The 20,195-nt window shown below is 45.7% G+C and overlaps 1 protein-coding gene across 1 annotated transcript in view; it reads right to left on the reverse strand.

The window, feature by feature from the left end:
- The window catches only part of CACNA1B (calcium voltage-gated channel subunit alpha1 B), a 300,428-nt gene that overhangs the window by 130,163 nt on the left and 150,070 nt on the right, over nt 1-20,195 (reverse strand). Inside the window, exons 8-12 of the mRNA XM_064468537.1 lie at nt 18,916-19,031; nt 9,585-9,641; nt 8,772-8,846; nt 6,711-6,800; nt 2,630-2,839 (exon numbers count right to left, since the gene is read on the reverse strand). Of these exons, the coding sequence (XP_064324607.1) occupies nt 2,630-2,839; nt 6,711-6,800; nt 8,772-8,846; nt 9,585-9,641; nt 18,916-19,031 (548 nt within the window). The remainder of the gene's footprint in view (nt 1-2,629; nt 2,840-6,710; nt 6,801-8,771; nt 8,847-9,584; nt 9,642-18,915; nt 19,032-20,195) is intronic.

Raw genomic sequence — 20,195 nt, forward strand, 5'->3', positions numbered from 1 at the left:
AGCCAATGCTTACAGGTATACAAGAACATCCACAAAACTTGTGATTCCTCAGACACTCCAGTTTTGTCCGTGACCCACCTCTGTGTTGCCCCTCACCAATTACGGTGTGTTTCTAGCCGTGTTTATCTGTAGCCACTGGTATTTCTTTTAGTGAATTTAAGGGATTGCTTTGTGAAGAACCTGTCCAGGTGTTTCCTTATTGACAAATGCCACAAATCTTACACGTAAATGTCAGCACAATGATGCTAAAACATACAAAGGGCAGAAGAAACACAGGAAAGCACGTATGGCTGGGAGGATGCTGAGGATTTAACTCCCAAGAACACATGGGTCTTTGGTGTTTTTCAGGCTTTTCCTTTAAAAACTAGTCAGTGGGATCACTCGTTCTTAGCTAGGTGCTGCCCTAGCACCAAGAAACTAAAGTATGCTACCCAAGGGTTTCTGAAACTAATTCACAATACTGGGTGTCGTGGACAGATGCAGAGCTCCTGAAAGAAGGGTCCACCCCAGTCCCTGCTCCCAGGAACAATCCGATTCCAACATTCCCTATTTCTTGTCTTCAGCTGAGGTAGGTTGGGAGCCTAATTCGTGGCCTCTCTCCCAGATACGTTTCCCACCGGGAGGTGTACCTTTAATGCTAATCAACAGAAACACCCCTTCCAGCTCTCACATGAACACTAAGTAGGAGTTGTGGGCTTGTGGATCTATGTTCTCTGAGAAAAGTTGCTGCATAAGTTGTTCCCGAAACTGAGTTTGTATATGTGAAGCCTTCTTTTTTGAGTTGAAAGACTTAAAGTGTTTGGGTTTTTTTTTTCTAGACAGTCAGTCCTAATTCAAGAGGAAATCCTAAGTCTCAAACTTCTAATTGCTCTGCCAATGTAGCTTATTATTTCCTCTGTTAAATTTAGGAAATGAATAAGCAAGACTAACTTCTCTGTGTGGTGAGTCTCTCTTTTCAGTCTACCTCTTGCAAAACAAAAGAAAAAAAACAAACCATAAACTAACAAAAAAAAAAAAGAACCCAAACAACCCCCAAAAAACCTCCATACCCAGAGCTGAAAGAAGTTTCTGTCCTTCTTATGCATCTCTCATTATAGCTCCAGTTACCTGGTGGTCTTAGATATTTCAGCAGACGATATAGGGAGCTTTTTTGAAGTCAGAGCAGCTAGTATTTTTGATCTGTTAAGTCCACTTAAAAACCTTCAAAAGTTTGCTTCCTTATAATAAGGTAAGACCTGAGGATCTGGGGTTAGAAATGTTTAAGTATCTAATTTATAAAGAAATCAAGAAAAATTAGGTAGATAAGTGTCTTTAATGATCTAAGCCAAAACTATTAAATTAGACTGTTTGAAATATTTTAGGGTTTTTCCTATCTTCTGTTCTCTTGCTTCAGAAGTTTTACTTAACAGATTCTGAACTAGCCACATCCAAATATCAAGTGCTGAACAAAAGATTTGTTCCTGGCCGTTTTATAGAGCCAGAAGCGGCCAATGCAATGGCTCTGTCTGCCAGAAACAAACTCTCCATCCCTTCCCTTCAGAAGGAAAAACTTGCAGTGTCACCATATTCTTACTTTACCAATTTCTACAAGTTTTCCAGCTCTAGGAGTCATAGCCTACGATCTTCACTAAAACAAACAAAAAAGCTCTGTCCCTCACCTTCCGCATTTTTTCAAAACAGGCTTCGTGAGCAAGTCTGCAACCTCAGCATAACACTGGGATGCAAAAAGCCTCTGACTGCAGAAAGCTGCCTCCATTTATTATTCATCATAGGACAAAACAATATGCAATTTTTTAAAAAATCATACTTCAAAAGCACTTACAGACTATCTGAGGCCTAACCTGATTGGTGACCACAGGAACCAGGCTAAAATAGAAGCTTTTGCACAAATATAGTCTAATCTTCTTTATGGTATTATTTCTATTACTATTGCACATCTTTTCACAGAAGGGCATCATGACATCTATCCCTTCTGATCACACACCATTAGTAAGGAAGACACAATTATCAAAAAAGACCTTCTGTAATGTTGCAACCTTTTAAGGAGTATGACAATAATCTCCACAATTGTAGGGAATTAGTGTACGATCTATAAGCAATAGACATTTTTATGTCCCAGGAAGCACTGGCCATTGCACATGCTGCTACCCCAGGGACATCAGAGCGGGCAGAGCTTTAAGTATGTCCATAACAGAAATCATCCATGGAGGCAGATCAGCTGCAAAGTGGCATGAATTCTGCAGTTCTCTGCGCAGATGCTGATTAAACAGAGAAACCTCCCTTTACCCAAGCACAGAGCCATCCCCCCTCCTTTCGTAAAGCCTGCTGCAGAATAAATCCTCCTGCCGTGTCACAAGATTTAAATGCGGTTGAATCGGAAGTTTCAGGTAACATTGAGGATAACATTCCCATCCCAAACCAGTACCGCGTCCTGGTGGATTTTTTTTCTGAATTGTATGACTCAATTACTCATGGGTTACTAGGACCACTCGTTCATGCGTTTCTGACCCTCCCCTGGGGGAGGCACAGGAAGCTGAAAACCAGACCTCGTGGGGATGTGACAGCAGTGCTCAGAGCGATCGAAAATGCAAGGCCTTGTTAGAGGAAAGGTGGAGCCCCCAGTACTCACATAGCGCAGTGGTGAGCTTCTCAGGCTGGTCGTAGTGCACCATCGCCACACAGAGCGTGTTGAGGGCCACCACGCAGAGGACGATCCAGTAGAAGCTCTGAGCTTTCACCATGCGCCGAATGAAGAACCGGAACATTTTCTCTTTCCTCCTGAAGTAGGACGAGCTCTCGTTCTTCCCACTCTTCAAACTGGCACGGGCAAAAGGAGACCCTGGGACAGAAAGAACAGTCACCATACCACATCCAGGCGGGCAAAAGGCCGGAGGACGTTCCTGGGCACGCAGGCCCTCTCCCAAGCACCAGAAACACGGCTGAGCAGAAAGCTGGGCACACTGACCATGGGCTGAGCAAGGGCGTCTCGCTTGCAATGACATCATGAGGGATGAAGGCTGGGGTTTTAAAACTTCATGAATGAGCACCCAGCTCCACCATCTAAAGAAACTGGGCTTCCAACCTTTTGAGGCAATCTTGATTGTCCCAACTTAACTGGGACCAGTCCCCGGTTGACTGGCGGGACAGAAAGTACCAGGCACGGTGGTATTTCTGCCTGTGGTGTGGAGCGCATCCTCTTGGAGCTGGGTAGCTGGCAACAGGAAAGCTGGTCCCTATTTCCCCTGCTCCAAGGACCAGGCAAAGACCCAGCCCTTACTACTGAATTGAGTGAAATCTCCTTATTTTACTCTCCAAATTCCTGTATTTCTACAGCAGAGGGCTCAATCTGCCTCCATGCATCATATTTTGGACGCAGCTACTCATTTGTATCAATTCTGCCTATATCAGCTACATTTCGACTCCAGTCTGAAACCCTGGAAAAGAGTCAAATGTTTTAACAATAGGGAGCTGACGGAAGAAATGATTTCTAATGTAAGCTCTCCCCCTGTGGCAGCAGGCACTGCTCGAACGACTGATGGAAAGGCAATCTCCGGCCAGTGCTGAGGCAGGAGAAATCAGCACACGTTAATAATAAACGCATGCCTCCGTTGGAGTTCCTCTGTAACGGCCACAGGCTCGGTTGCAAGCAGGGCAAATCGTGATTGCTGCAGGCTGTCCACCGCCTGTTTCACGCTGTGAGACTCAGAAATTTCTAGTGAACCTTGTTTCAACATGGTTTGCGGCAAGATAATATGCTATTGCCCTTCCCCATCATGGGACAGAGCCTCCAACGCGTAGGGCTGACCAGGACACACACCGTCCTGTTCCGGACAAAGCACCACGAGAGCAGGTGACTTGCATGGGCTGTCGTTGGAGATGGCTGAGTTACACGAACAACGTGTTCTGGCTGCGGGAGCCAAATTTTTGAGTGTGCTCCCTTACATTTCAACACTTGGAAGGGGTGGGAATCTCACCCTGTTTCATCTTGCAATAACATCAAACACAGCACCGTCGAAAGGATAAAGCGTCCAGATGTGACAGTAAAGGGCTCTCCAAGCCTCACAGCTACACAAGAGCGTGCTGCACCGTATCCCCAGTAGAAAGCAAGCTCTCTGCTTCATTTCAATTTCTGGCCATCCACCAACATGCCAAATGCAGAGCTGGCCCTGGCGGGCTTCGAACAACCTCCTTGCGGGAAAGCTCAGTGTGCTGCTTCTGTTAGTTTGATAATCCTCCCTTTGGCAGTTCGAAAAGAAAATAAAAATCATAATGCTCAACTATTGCTTTAAGACAACAAAATAAACTACAGGTGAAGATACAGCCCGGACCATATCGTAGTACTGTTCAGCAGGTTAAGACCTCTCAGCTACTCAAGACAGGCTAAACTCTCGGATTTTCACGGAAATAGTCTGCTGCCTTTTCGTCCCCTCTCTCCTGGCTCTACTGATCTTCCAGAAAAGAAAAGCAGAAGTGTTTAAATGGATCTAAATGTAGAAAACATCCACTTCTCCAGACTTCTCTGTCTGGCAATCAAGACAACATCCTGCGCCTGGTACAGCATGGAGGGTGGCAAGAGAGAAGGAGCCAGCTTCTACCGCTGCACGCTTATTAGTGCAGAAAGAAAGGCTGAGTTAGGAGGAAAGAAAAGGATAAATGTTAAGAACAACTCCAGAGAACACCCTGGGAAGTGTTTACCACTATAGCACTTTATAATGTAATTATAAGGCTCATTGAGGTACTTGTGTTTGAATTAAAGTGCAACGTATTCAGTCAACGGCCAGCAAGAGACCTGTCAAAGTCTCTACAACTCTGGTCTGCATCTTCATGTTGCGCTCACTAATTATATTGTTAGTTCTTCCGCAGTCCTTATGCTCCCATCAGCAACACGGTATAGGAAACCATCCAAAAAAAAACCTTTTCTCAAAAACATGTTCCTTATGCGTAATTGCCCATATGATCTGATTGTTTATGTTATGCAGAGTTTCAGCCTTTTCAGGAGCCTGCAGAAGTATCTGCTTTATCCATTTCTTCTTTTCTGCCTTGTTCCACAAATCAAAATCAAAAACACTTTTCCCAAGTGGGTGAACCACTCGCAGAAGGTGGAAAGCACTGCTGTTATTTTCCCTGCCATATGCTCCCGAGACAGTTCCCAGCTCTGCATCAGATTATCCATGAGTCCAGATGCTCCGTCATCCGTTGCCGCCTGAAATGCTGAATTCAAAGATCTGTTTGCGTGGCATGGGTGCCCAGAGCCTGGAGGGACTTGGATGTGAAGGCAAAGATCTCATAATTATTGCAACCACGAACAAATGTTCCAAAAATGTCCATTCCTTGTTATCCATGCAGGGATCAGAGCTGCTCAGAATAAAACAAAACAAAAAATGCACACGGTTGCTGCATTTTTGCCCTCTTTCAGCAACAAACTTCTCATAGAAGAGTCAGCATTTTAGCCACAAAACCTGCAGCCTGCTCAGCCTGGGGGACTGTGGCAGTTCAACGGTGGGTGATGGTGTCAGTAACATGCCGGACAACGTTCATTTCCTGCAACCAGATCTTCATTTAAAGGGGGGTGGGTGGGGGTGGGGGAAATCCAGCAGCAGCTGTAATCTCTTAAAATGTTAATGCCCAATTTCCAGAGAGCACTTGAGGCACTCATGCATGCAAGCGCTTACGGACACGTACTCTCAAATGTACGGTTTGTGCTGCTACTCTTACGCATCCAGGATTTGCTGCTTTGTGGTAACTGGGGTGCCAAGACATTTCTTTGGAAGATAATGAGAACATCTGCTGCTTCAGCAGCAAAACAAAATACAGACTGAAACAACAGGGACAGGAATAAGCAAAATATCTAACTCCGAAGCAGTCGGGAAGATGTGTCCCCAGGCAGCAAGTAAAAGCCTGTGACTGAAAAGTCTTTCTGCTGGTGTCCAAAGAGCTCCCCTTAGACAGGGTGGCGTGTGCTCAGAGCCTGCCTCCCCCTGCAAGCCCCAGACCTGCCTCCTGCCTCTCCACCTGGCAACGTCTCAGGAGGGAACGAGCTCTCTGTCAGCTGCAGACCGAGCAGTACCTCTGCAGCCCTGATGGTGTCTTATTCTCCAGAGCTGAAGATACCAAATTCACACCACCAATGCTCCGCCATGCAGGCTGCCCCACTGCATTGGAGGTACGTGGGTAATTGCATGCACACAGGTGTGTATCTTCATATCCGGCTTTAAAAATGTAGAGAATTGCTTTAAGATCTTCAAGAATGAGAGAATCAGGGCCACTGCCCAGCATTTCCCAGGAACCATTCACACGGCAACGGCGGCAAAACCACATGCCGTGCGTTAGTGGCAGATGTGACTAGGTGTCCGCTTCCTCTCCTGCCTGCAACAGCTGAGGCTTAGCAGTACTGTCTGACATATTTGGGTTTCATTAGCATGAATGAGCATGTTCCAAGCAGAATCACAGCGTGGCCAACGCAGCAGGGGTTCTCCAAGCGTTTCAGCAGGGCTTTTTTAAAGGGTGCAGCATGCAAGAGCTGAGCAGGGCAGTGGGGGGGAGAGGGTGAAGCCATTTGCTTTGGGAAGTCGAGTGCTGCTGCAGGAGCAGGGATGATTCTCCTTCTTGAAACTGCAGTTTCTGGAGCAAAGGAGCCGCTCGGAGGAAACATGACATGAACACGTTTAGGTGGAGATCTAAACCTCGGGGAATGCGAAGCCAGTACTCACCAACGGAGCAAATGTCTGTGAAATGGTCCTCACCTTCTTCAGCATGAATCAGGTCATTTTTGCTCTTCTTTATTGCTGCTCTTTTCAACACTGTGTGCAAATTAAAGAGAAAATGCCCCGTGAGCATTCAGAGTGGATTCTCTCTCCCCCTCCCTTCACTCTCCAGGGCCAGCATTTACTTCCCAATGCCAGCTTAAAGCTCTCACACAAGGGTAAGCTGGAGCAAATCAGACAACTTACAACCTTGCAGGGCCTCTGCATGCTTCAATGCCAGGGTCCTTTATTTATTTAACCTTCTAGATCTTGAAGGTTTGCCAGGCACAGGTCTGCACGCTTATACTTCACCCCAGCAGATGCAGGAGGGTGGGGGAGTCACTGCAGCTGCTGGACCTTTTAGCACCGCAGAAAGGCTGGGCAGGGTCACTGAATCTTTCTGAGCCCCAGTGGGTTATAAGATGAGTTCTCCTATCCATTAAAAACATTAATGCTGTTTACAACGTGCGCCATTAAGAAGTTAGCGTTTACGGCGCTCGGATACAGTTTACCACAGAGCAATGCCTGAAGCAGCAGAAATGCTGTGTCGAAAGCAACTGCCACAAATCAGTGAGCATACTCTTAACAGCACCCACTGTACAGTTCCTTCCCTCTGGGGATGTCATAACTCTTTGAAAACACACTTTGTCCAACAGCATCTTTTGTGGGGAGGGCAAACATCGCTACACCGTTTTACTCGACAGGGAAAGAGAGCTGCATCCTAAGGCTCAGACAGGTCTGCACTGTTCACCCAGTGCACGAGGGGTAACACAGGAACAACGTGGACACTGGTCCCATGACCACCTACCTGCAAAACCTTGAGAACCAGCAGAAAAATCATACGTTGATACAGTTTTGTAACAGCTTCAAGACATACAGTAACTAAGCACCATTTGCTATCAGCAGTAAGACACCCCACGGTGTGGTGATACATACTGTTCAGAAGGCACACACAGCAAACCCACTCACTCTGCGGCGACTGCCCTGGGGTAGGTTCATATGAGAGGTTCCCCTCACCCTACACAACGTTCGCTGCCTCGACGGAGAAACGGATGCGCTTCTTCCTCCACAGCTAAGGCAAGTGTTTTTGTCGCTTCAAGGAAACACCCAGAACATCACCCAGGTTCAGAGAGGCTCGAAAAGGAGAGGGTGCTCTGAACCTGCGGTCTGGATCCAATATTTTGCAAATAACAGCTTTTGCTCTTTTCTCCCCCAGCCAGCAGTGGGCTGAAACCTCAGTCCCAGCAATACCAGCTTTTGGGTCCTTCAGGCTGCATCTGTCCCAGTACACTCCAGCATGTCCAGGGCCATCCCCAGCACTGGAACATAAACAGCCCTGGAAGTAAAGTTTTACAACACTCCCTGGCATGAATTGAGCACCTTCTTCTTTATCTTCTCCCCACAATAACTCCTGCATGTGTTTAGCAATTAGGTCGTGCCATCTCTGTGGGCACCTTGGATGCAATGTCCCCCTGTTTTGGAGACTGAGACAACTGACCAGCATAGGTGTGGGCTGCTCCGTACCGCTTGGCTTCAAGGCTGGGAACATTGCTGGGCTCCTTTAGCTTATGAGTACACAAGGAGCCTTAGTATACCTGGGTCTTTACTCCATGGCCTGCACCCAACTCTAGTCACTTAAACCACTCAGCTTTTTAGACTACTCTTCCAGACACTCATTTCAGCTCGAGACTAACAGCCCTGGCTGCACCCGCGTGCCGGACGAACTTCCCCAGTGCACACACACCCACGTACCCGCACACACACACGACGATTTGCCAAGCACACCTCAGCCCTGACCTTCTTCAGCCCCAGCTCTTCCATCCCCGAGTCCTCCCCGAGCACAGGTCACCAGGTTGGACAAGGTGGGCTAGCAGCTGGGTGCCTGATGCCCCAAGGAGCCCCGTGGCTCGGAGCAAGGTGCAAAACCACCCGGGAAGCATCGCCGGTGACCTGGGCGTGTGGGGCTGCAGGGGAGAAGCACTGCCCCGCTGTGCCGCCTAAGCCCCTGGTGATTTGCAATCCACTCACTGTTGTAGCTGCTGCCGCTGCTAGTCTCTGCCGGTGCCGTGCCTTGTTGAATCGGCCCTTCCGAGGCGGCCCTCCCTGACAGTGAATGGGAGGAGAAAAAAAAAGAGGAGGGAAAGGGAGGGGAGGGGAAAGGAGGAGACATGGGAGGACGAAAGATGGTCAGAAAAGGGAGAGGGAAGAATCTTTAACTGAACTTTGACTGGCTGTCACATCCTAAGAGCTCATCGATCTGGAGGCACAGGGAGAGCAGTCCCCGTAGCCTTGCTGCACCTGTGTCCAAAGCTCGATACCTCCAGCCGTCCTGCAATGCTAGGGTCACACGTCGGAAGGTAGGATCACCACACCCTGTTATGTCTTACTGCTTACAAGTAACAGGGGTCTTAGTCTCTTTGTCAAATCCATTTGGAAACCTCGGTTTAGAGCCCTGCCTCCTCTCGGTCAATGCATTTCTCTTCTGGCATCCGCTCTGCAGCCTACCCCCGCCACAACCTGCGCGTAGACACAGCCAGCCATGCTCGGCAGAGGCTGACAGCTGTCCCCACCACGCTGCGGTCCCACAGGCAGCGTAGGGACTGACTGACCCCAAGGGCAGATCCCCATCCCAGTGTGGTCTGTCACATAACTGCTCATCATCCACCTGCAACCTCAAAAGACCCGATACGGGAAAAGGGACTCTTTAGCCCGACTTATGCCAAGTGCATGCAAGAGCGTGTTCCTCACACCCTCCTGGTTACAATGGAAAGCCGTGTCAGCGTACAACAGGTGAACCTCTCATGTATCACAGGAGGAAAACTGCACAGCAAAATGACCTACCATCCAGAGGAGATTTCTCTTCCGCATTCTTGTCTTCCTCTGCCAGCATGACCTCCTCTGTAAAAGGAAAATCAACAAGGTTCAACCTCAGATTTATCACATCCCTGCTCTAAGATGAGCTGAGCTGAGCTGGATGCAGCAGGCATCTGTCCCGGCTGCCACCAACCTTACCCAATTTTTTTTCACCCAGTTACACCAAACCTGTGGAGGAAGGGATGGCTCAGAGCACCTTGTTTCTTACCCTGCTTGCACAGGGGAAGGAGGCCAGACAAGCCACTGAAATACTGTAGCACTTCCTCCATGATTTCCCCCTTCACAACGAATCACCCACTCCAGTTGCTTTACCCTGCTATCTAGAGAGCAAGAACCTCCCTGCAGACCCAAGCAAGTCCACAGGGCTCCACAAGCCAGAGGATGGTCCCTCATGCCCAGCCACATCGGAGACACTGTTTGAAGAGTGAAAGATGCTCTACACCCATTGCTGCTCTTCCCTTTCCATCAATAAGACCAGGACTCCAGCCCAGGGGAGATGAATCTCTGCCTCATGGCACAGGCTAAGACTAGCGGGGCTGGCTGCTGCATGTCAGCTGTGCTACATTGCAGGGGACAGAGTGTCACCAAATAGCCATTGGATCAAATCGTTGTCCAAATAAAATCCACAGCAAAGTAGCCATGGGGGAATTCTGGCTAGCACTGTTCAGGTTGTGCAATACGTGCAAGACCTCCTCCGTTGGTTTTCCATTGCTGTATAACTCATCGCCAGAATATAAGTTTATACTTTCCTACTGTAAAAGAATTCAGAAAACACTGAAAAAAACCCACCCCCCCCCAAACTGACTCGTTTTTATTTACATGAAAGACAACCAAATTCCCTGAGGTTTCACAATGCAAATGCCATCACCCCATCAATTCGCAGTACACACCACACTGCGACAACACTTGAAACCACACCGTTCACACAGTCTGAACCACAGATTTTAGCTTGCTGTTGTGAAATTATGTAAAGATTTTCTTCTAAAGGACAATCTAAAGCAAAAAAAAAATTGAGCTGACAGCTGGTAAACTGCACACTTCCTTGTAATATTACAAATTACATTCTTTCGCGTTTGGCATAGATGTAATTTGGGATCTTATCAAATCATCCGACACTGTGTTCCCACAAAATTTTGCTTTAAAGTCCATTTAAGCCGGCCTAGATGGAAGGCTAACCTTAACAACAACAACAACAAAAAAAGCAAACCACAGGCCAAACATCAAAGTGTGGAGCTGAAAGCTGTCTGGAGGAATACTAGAGGGATCAGCACTACCACACAAGCCTTATATAATCTCTTTATTAATCATCTGGGAGAGAGAGTCATTGGTACATTAATAAGACAACAAACTAAGAAGGCTGAAAAATAATATTCAGTACTGAGGAAGACTTAAAACCCAAGCAGAAGGAAACAAAGTAAGAAAATGGAAACCAGTGCACCAAAGACACGGAAGAGGGTAAGGAAACATGGTGCTCAGAGAGGGTTAAAAAATACCAGGTGAGCGTTGTAAAGCAAACAACTTTAAAATGCATAAAATCCTTCCAAAAACCCACAAGCCAATATAATTCAGGTGTTCTCCAAGGCTCCTTAAAACAGGCTAGAAAACTGAAATGGACTTTTTTGATAGCTCAAGAGAAATCTCTCCCAAACAGACAGCTCAGAAACCAAAAGGTTCTCCCAAATTCTTGTCTTGGGAAAAGCTGTACTGGTGTTTTGGGGCTAAAAGTATGGAAGGAGTTAAATAATGAACATGACTGGCCTAAAAATATGGAAGGTATGGTTTAGATATGGAGACCTCTTCCCAAAGGCAACTGGACAAAGGGCCTGCAAATGTGAAACACAAAGCAAACCTATGCTGGCAGGAGCATGAGCTCAAGACATTTTCCTATGGATTTTTTCAAAGCCTACATTGCTCGCGGAGTGTGATTTTAAAAGCTGTATGTCATATCTGAAGGTGATATATCCAAATCACTGGGCAGGACTATGCATAAAAGTGAATCTAGCTCACAGTAACAGTAGAGTCAATCGTGCCATGCAGATGTGCCTGCACTCTTTTGGATCCAAGGATTAGTTCAGCCATTGGTACTTTGGGGTTCTCGATTTTGTGCTCCTCTGCATAGCACAGACGCATTTTTTCCTGTGTTACCTACTAGAAAATTGCAGTGAAAATTCAAAACCGGTGGACCATTTAGGTCTTGTGACAAAGAGAAAGCCCAGGAAAGAGAGCACACCCCAGAGGAGCTCTTCTGCCACTCCAAGAAAAAGAAGCTGACTTTTAGACAGCATTTAGTAATTAAATGGACTAACACAAGCTGCTGCAGGAGCAGACATGCTGCCATGCAGGTGGTAAGCAACAGAAGTAATGAGCTAGCAAAGGTCAGGAGACAGGCAGCTGCTCTTCAGTGGTACACCCAGATGAGTGTAATGCAAGAGAGAGGTGTCTGCAGAAGGAAGAGCTCAGCCAGACCCAGCACACTTGCTGGTCAATGCTCTGAGGGTTGTTGGTTTCAGTCGCGTCTTGTTCCAGGAAAGAGTGAGCCTATTTGCTCAGCTGGAAGCCCAATTCTGCACTTGATTCGTACCAGTGCAGGAGGAACACCATTGCACTCGTTCCTTTCAAAGATCTCCAACTCCGAGAAGGAAAAGAAATTCTTATTTTCCCCAGTTTCCAAGTGGCCTCTTGTTTTGCATGTTCCTGTAATAACTTGTTATGACTCTCCACTGTCCTTTGGGCAGCAGGGGAGGAACAATCCTGAGTCCCTGAATCGCCTCAGGGCACAGTGAATGATATGGATACATTATCATCATGATTTACAATGGCGTGCTGATGCCATCTGATGTTCCAGTGTCACCTATGGCTAGACTGATGAGAGATTTAACCATACTGAGGTTTCAGAAACCAGAGTGATAAACGCCAGCAGGACCTCAGAATTTGTCAGGTTCGACAATTTGATGTCAACGTATCTTCACCTACAAAGCACATTCTTCCTCTCCAAAGACAACTCTGCAAACCAGCTGAGCCTTTGCCCTAAATTTAGAGCCCTGAGTGGGTGCCCAAACATATCTCCACCCATCGACATACCTCGCCAGGGCTCAGTTTTACTCTTCCTTTACAATAAACCAACCCCAGGTTTCACCTATGGAATTCCCTCAAGCCTGACTCCCCTCCAGCTCTGCTCCCCCGTTCTCTCCCTTGATAGACACTCCTGTATCCTCTGGGAAGCCACAGGACCACAACTACCCTAGTGGGGCTTTACATCGTTTTTAAAGCCTGCTAAAAGAGACAGCTCAGCAGGCTAGTCATCATTGCTAGGATTCTTTTTTTTAACCATACAGCATCCTAAGCAGAGGATCAGAAGTTGCATTGCCTTTAGTCATCGCTGTAACACAGAGACTGGAAGAAGATAATTAGGACACCTGAAAAACCTCTAAACAACGGTGCCTGTACATTAGAAGAGATATTCAACAAAGAGTCAGTATCAGCTCAGCAACTTCTAGCCTCCAAACAGGCACAGAGGCTTCACTAGGATATCAGAGAGAGAGGTGTCTCAGCAGTAAGATTAATTGCTGGTCATTAAATACTGACAACACACAGCATGCTACAGGGCTGGAAATAAAGGCAAACCTACCGAGGAACTGGCAAGCTGAACAATACAGGCAAAGCAGCAGAGGAACATGGTGCTCCTCTTTCTCTTTGGCATGGGGAGATAGCACACGTGGGCTCAAAAGAAGAGTGGATTATAGGAAATAGCTCATGTTCAACAGGCAACAGAAGTTAGAAAAAAGGAAGAACAACTGAATTTAAATGCTGAAGCTTCAGACTTGTTAAATAGAAAAAAATGAATAAAAATGCATCCCTCAGAAGAAGCCATCACACTCTCACAGGGAACTCTAATTTGTTTTTCTGGCAATTATCCTCCCTTGCCACCTCACACACATTGCTGCCCTTTTTCGTTGATCTAAGTGTAGTTTCCCAGCTGTATAAAGGGGCTTGTTGCTTTGTTTTCTGCTACAGAAAGCTGAAACCTGAGGTTCATAAAACTTTGTCCTGTCAAGGAACGGCATTCGAGTTACAGTGAGCTGGAAGAGAGGTTAAACACATTCCCAAGGCCTGCTTATGCCAGGAGAAAAGGAACACTCAGAATTGGTGCTGTGCGAAAGAGATGGACTTGGAGAGAATTAAAATGCAAAAGACATGCAACTTGATTAGCTCTGAACTGAAAGACTTCCAGTATCTGAGCAAAGTGTTTTCAAAATGATGCGTGCCCTTGTAAGATAAGAGAAACACCTTCAAAAGAATATTTGTGGGCTTATAAGGGCTTCCGTCTGTGCAGAGAAGTTCTAGCTCTCTGCTCTCCGCTGGAAATGCAGCATGACAGCCTCAGAGTTGCTGCACTTTTGAGGAGTTTAATGGAGAAAGCAGTGGTGGCAAAATCATTTGCATGGATTACGTTGCTTGGCTTCACCACTTTTTAATTCCTCTGAAGGCACAATTTCAAACTGACTCGCTACTGCCCATGCACAGAGCCCAATGACAACATGAAACGAAGAGCAGAGCCTGTCCCAGCACGCAGTGGGTGGAACAGGACAGGGTTTGCTCATCACCAGCAAGACTTAATTTGATACTGGTTGCAGAGGCATTTGGGGAAGAGAACTGTTGTCTCATACCTAACGGATCAACACAGTGCGAAGCACTGATTTTTACACCTACATCAGCTAACTTCTAGAGGTGGGAAGAGCGGGTCCCTTTAAAGAGCTTACTAAAAAACAAAGAGTTGACTTCATTCTTCAAGAATAAATTTAAGATTACAGGTCTGTTTCTGACTGTTCCATACAGTTCACTTCCAAACAATACAGAGAGTCAATGTTTATGAGTTTGACGTGGCAATTACCATATGAATTTTTGGCCTAAATTCTATGAGATTCAAGAAATGATAGGACTTGATCATTGCTTTTGACCTGTAACTCACACTAGTTTTATAAGACTGGAAATCTTACGGATTTGAAGACCCTTATAGATTTAGAAGTCATTTAAGGTGGCACAACATTTACAACATTTCTTCTTGACATTCTCAGAAAGACTCTACTGAGTTACAATTTTCCTTGCTTGGCCTTATGATATAGGAATTTTACAAGATAACACCTATTAGCTCATTTGAAAATATTTAAACCCTCCTGACTACCTTATGTATTCATTCTTTGGCATGCACCTGAGAAATAGGTAAAGCTAGAAACTTCATACCTGGCCTCTGTATAATCCTCAGTGAAGAAAGCCAATTCAAACGTTAAGGAAATTGGTCATAGAATGGGTTGATTTTTTTCTTTCAAGTCATGCACATCTAAATTCAGCACTTCAGCATACGATCTGTGTCATGATTTTCTCTTTTGTTCCCCATCCCTTTGTTAAGAAGGCATTTGTTAAGCACATCAACAACTCAGGCAGATATGCTGCCGAGTATATTAAACAATCCACATTTAAAAGAGCCTGAGCTATCTTTGCTTCAGTTTCAACCATAGCTGCACTTCTGGTGATTTATCAATAACGAGCTGGCACCAAAATCTTTCAGCTGTGCCAAGGTACCTCACTGAAAACTTCACAAGCACCTTATTAATATTTTCTTCCTTTTTGTACTCTTATTTTACCACTGGGAAAATATTAAAAGAACCACCGGAAAAAAAAAAAAAAAGAAAAATGTAAGAGGCAGTTACTCAAGAGCCAGGCTATTAAAGAAGTTTCATTCTTCCAACAGCGAGGTAAGACAAGTCATTAGACCAGGTCTGGAACACGCTTGAGTCAGACAGCACTTAAGAGGTAGAAAACAAAGACCCATTGTTTTCTTCTGGAGCACTCGACAGTCTACAATTTCGGTATAACAACGGGTTGATAGTAAACAATCCCAGAATTTTACCCAAACCACCTTTGTAATGCAATACGCACAGCAAGAGGTGATATAACATCATTCAGATTACGACTCCAGAAGGCTGGGAGAAACGTTAAAGACACTCCGGAGTAGTCAATAAATAATGAGCACAATGTTAAATTAAAGTCATGGTTGACAGATGGGAGGTAATGCATAGGTGAAAGAGTGATATTAGTCACTCAAATACTTTCCTGGGTCCTAAACCCTGTAACAGCCCTTGAGGTAAAAACTTGAGCACTACCAAGAACAAGGAAATCTTTCCAGCTCCAGCAACTACTCAGAATATGTAAAACATTACAGAGCAAAACAATCAGATCAAGTATTAAGATGCCACTTTACAAATCACTAGAATGCAGCTTTCCACTCTTCCTAACCTGCATCAAAAGTAAATGAGAAAAAATGAACAAACAAAATGCTCAGGGAGGATACTATAAATATTAGAAGCCTGGAGGGCCTTTGGTAAGAAGAGAGGGGACTGAGCAGATTGGTTCTGCATGCTTTAGAGCACAAAAAGTAAGATGAAACAAGGTAGAGGGGTATCACAGAAAGAAGGGTGACAAAAAGAAGTAAGAAGTGCACTCCTGAGCTCTTCCTCTCACTGCAGAAAGGCAACGTGTTTAAATTTGAGGACAGGACATGCTATTTGGTGGGTTGGTTTGTGTTTTAAAATCAAACCAACTGTTAACACGTGGAACTCCTTGCTACAAGATTCAATGAGCTCAAGGATGCAAGAAGGATTTAAAAGCAATTAAATATTTGTGTGAATAACAGAAAAATCCTCCAGAGTTACATTTGAGCAGAACACCAAGAGCTTTTTCTCTTTCTTTTATGCAAACAGCTTATTACATCTCACAGCTTCGGGCTGTTAAAAGACACTCCTGTGGAGGCTGGATGGCGTGTGACCGTCCTCCCTGGCTGTTTTCCTCCCCCCCCCTCCACCCAAGCAGTTAGCTTTGGCCATTGTCCCACACAAGGAAGACTGATTATCTAGTTTGGATATTCATGACCATTTCACAGCTGAAATCCTGGCCTCTAAAACGGAAATGGGAAATCCCCATCGGTGGTACAGGCCCAGATTTCAGTGCCTGAATTCTAAACACTCAATTCCCTGTTTTGGTTAGCCTTCACGCTACCTTTTGTATTCAAAGATTTACTAACACTGCTAAGTCGATTTTATTGTTATTATTCAGCTGTACAAGGAAGCTTTTTTAATATTCCTATTGTATTTTCAAGAATGCCTTTACAGAATATTTTTGTTATTCCCTGATTCAGCTATTTTGCATATACTTCCCTGTTCTAGAAAACCTTCTGGATCTTGTGTTATTGGACAAAATAAAAAGACTGCCATTTTACATCATTTTCACTCTGTATTGATGTGGCATTTATTCAGCACTAGCAACACAGACATAGAATAGCCATTCTCACACGGATGCAAAGTGGGAGCAGAGATTGGCTGTACATTTCATAACTTCTTCGCCTCAGCTTTCAGACAAATTCAGCTAATGGCTTCTGCATAGCTCTTCTTGGTAGAACGGTCAGCAATGTGAAATGAAGCAACCCACATCCCTGCAAGGGAATCCTCATCTTTATTTTACTGATGGGGAGACCAGGATTAAGGGACTGAGAAGTCACGAGAGCCTTAAAAGCAAGACGGCACTAGAGCCAGGGGAGAACCACGGTGCACTCTGCTTCAGCCACTGGATAAACCATTAATTCATTTGAGTTTGAGGTAGCAGAAAAACGGTAAACAAATGGGAAGACAAGCTATAAATGGAAAGGAAAGCGAACGATTCTTTTTTTTTTGAATCCTACAGAACCGCAGAATGAAGTGTGGTTACCTTACTGAGGGCAGCTGCTGTCGAACAGCGGCAGTGGGCATAAGTCCGTCAATATGACTGGCAGTCAGCTGTCGCTCTGTATAGCGCTACGGGAAATACCGGGTTCAAGCCACTGTAAAACTGTTGCTACTTCTTCCTATTTTACATTTCCATGCTCCAGTCTTTTCCCTCTCTGGCCAGGTTGCCAGAACTCATGCCCAGACCCCTGCCCTCTGGGGAGGTACCGCAGCCGCCTCCCCAGTGCTCCCAGGGCACCTGCAGGCGGGCAGAGCCCCGCACCCCTGGGCACGCAGCTTCGGAGGAGAGAGCAGAGGCAAAGCAGCAGGAGTCACGTGAAAAGTGCTCTTCCAAATACTGGCACCCGAGCCTCGCGCATAAAACACAAGCTGTAAATCCAGAAAAAGAGCCACATCAACACAGACTAGCCCCAGGATGCTCTGGCCCCTGCCGTGCTCCAACGAGTCGTTACAACCCTACAATTACTGGCTTGTGCAAGCCCGTTTTAGCACATCAGGCCTCTAGCATCAGCATGGCTTTCAAACCAGGGAACGATGACGGGGCTTTTAGTATGGGGCCAGCCCACGGTTTAGGAGCACCACAGAGCGCCAGTTGTGCCACCAGTCTATCAGCCGGCATCAGGCACGTCACTATATCATGTTGGATCTCAGTTTCCCCGTTTGTAAAGGGCAAGGATGAACTTGATCTGCCTAGAAAGGCGCGTGAAAATCTATTTGAGAAACCACTGCTTCTTTTTCTCCCCATCAGTGCTTTAAAAGGCATTTGCACTTTACTCATGTTTCAGCTTCTCAGAAAAGCAAGCAAGGAAGCAAATTAGCCCCAGAAGTTTTCTTGATGCTATGTGAATAAATTGCACTGTGGTTATGTCAATATATATATCAGCTACCTTATAACGCCGAAAGGTTATTGGAAATCTTTACTGTCCGATATAAAGGAAAAGAAAAGCGTGCTATTTTTTGTTAAATTAGTGTGTTTGGGTCCTTGTTAAAGTTGCTCACGACTGGCAATAAAGTGCAATGTTCAGTTATAATAGTTATAAAACAATGTTAATACGTGCTGGGGTGAGTTTCACAAAAGTGATCTTTGTGGCTCATAAAAAGGATACTCAGGTGTATTTTACCGTCGTAGCAAGAGAGGCTTATAAAACAGCTGTGGTGGAAAGTAAATAAAATATAAATGACTCATATAAGGGAACAGTTTCCCCACTGTGGAGACTTTGGGCACTGTATCACTTTTTATATTATACTGTATTAAGACAATTGCTTTGATCTTGGCAATAAAGAAAGTTGGCCTAGCTCCTTTAGTTTTGCTTTACCAAACTGAGATCTTTTCAATAACTTTAGTGTGACTGCTCAGAAACAAGCCCAACCAAAACAACACGTGCTGGCTAAACTCTCTCTAGCCTTGGATTATGTCAATGGCCAGCAGCACCGAGGACTAGTTGTGGGGCCCTTGTCCTGTGTCATCACAGACTCTACTTGCCACAAAACATATTGAACCAAGACGAGATGTCTTGCCTTACCTGCTTTGAAGATCCACTCCAAGTACCCATTTAGCTCCCGTTCAATTTGCTGCTGCCTACGGAGTTTCAGGAAAGCTCGACGATTTTCTACCCTCTCTCGTTCTTTGGCAAATTCACTACGGAGAGAGAAGAATGAAAAGGCTCATCACAAGTGGTCAGGGAAAATACGCAGCCCTTCTCTCATCCTTCAGATTGTGTTCACAAAGCCTGTGAAGTCGATGACAGCAGTAGTGAGTGGAAACCACAGCACGTTACAGGTTGTTGTCCAATGAAATACTACTTTGATTGTAGCTCAGCTGTTTCTCTGCCTCTCTCATCCTGAAATAGGACTGCAAACTGCCACGTGCACACACTTCGGTTTCCTGGGACCGCACCATATCCATCATAACAAGGTCCTGACGCACAACCACATACACCTCTCCAGTCAAGCAATACAAATAATATCCCCAGCACTAAAATCTGCCCTCCGTCCCTCCACGCACTCAGCCCACAGCAGAATTTCCTCTAGAAGCACAGTATTGTGTCACAGAGGCACGAGCAGTCCCTTTCTTCCCTGTCAGCCTCTCTCAGAGTTCTCTCAGGTTTAAGCCAGCTTTCACAAAAACAATTCATACGAGACAGACGTACAAGTGAGGATGGGTACTCTGGGGTTAAGGTGAAATAGCCCAGGCGATCTCTCTGAGTTGAGGGTAACAATGATCCTGCTATTTGCTAAAATCACATGGAAAGCAAGTGTCTTGACATCAAATCATTAGAACCAGACTGTACAGGGGAGTCAGAAAGTACGGTTCATCCAACCATTGCAAAAACCTTGTCTGAGTACATCCCATTGCCTAGCTTGATATAATGCTGAGACAATAGCGCAGCCACCTGCCCCAAGACACCCACGCTAGGGCTTTCCCCAAGCTAATTCATATCACCTCTGGGAGGCTTCTGATGCCCCACCTGGAGATGTACATGCCCATCTGCCATCCACAGAGCTCTGAACCAGGCTCTGCAAACCCTCGCTTTGAGCACACACCGGAGCGACTCCCACAACAGCCTAAGCGACACGGTTAAATGTGGGATCAGGCGTTTGTCCCTCGTGTATACCCACGGCTCGCCCGCTCAACGTTTTGAAATCTTAACTTTGCTGTGCCTTTTAAATCTTCAGTTAACTGTTAATTGTTGGAAACCTTTAGTTAACCACTGTTCTTGACTAAAATCCCACCTAATCACCTGTTTGTTTCCCACACGAGCGCTTCAGAAATCAGAAAGGAGCAAGAGATGGGAGGAAGGAA

Source organism: Phalacrocorax carbo, chromosome 18, assembly GCF_963921805.1.
Source record: "Phalacrocorax carbo chromosome 18, bPhaCar2.1, whole genome shotgun sequence".
Classification (NCBI taxonomy): domain Eukaryota; kingdom Metazoa; phylum Chordata; class Aves; order Suliformes; family Phalacrocoracidae; genus Phalacrocorax; species Phalacrocorax carbo.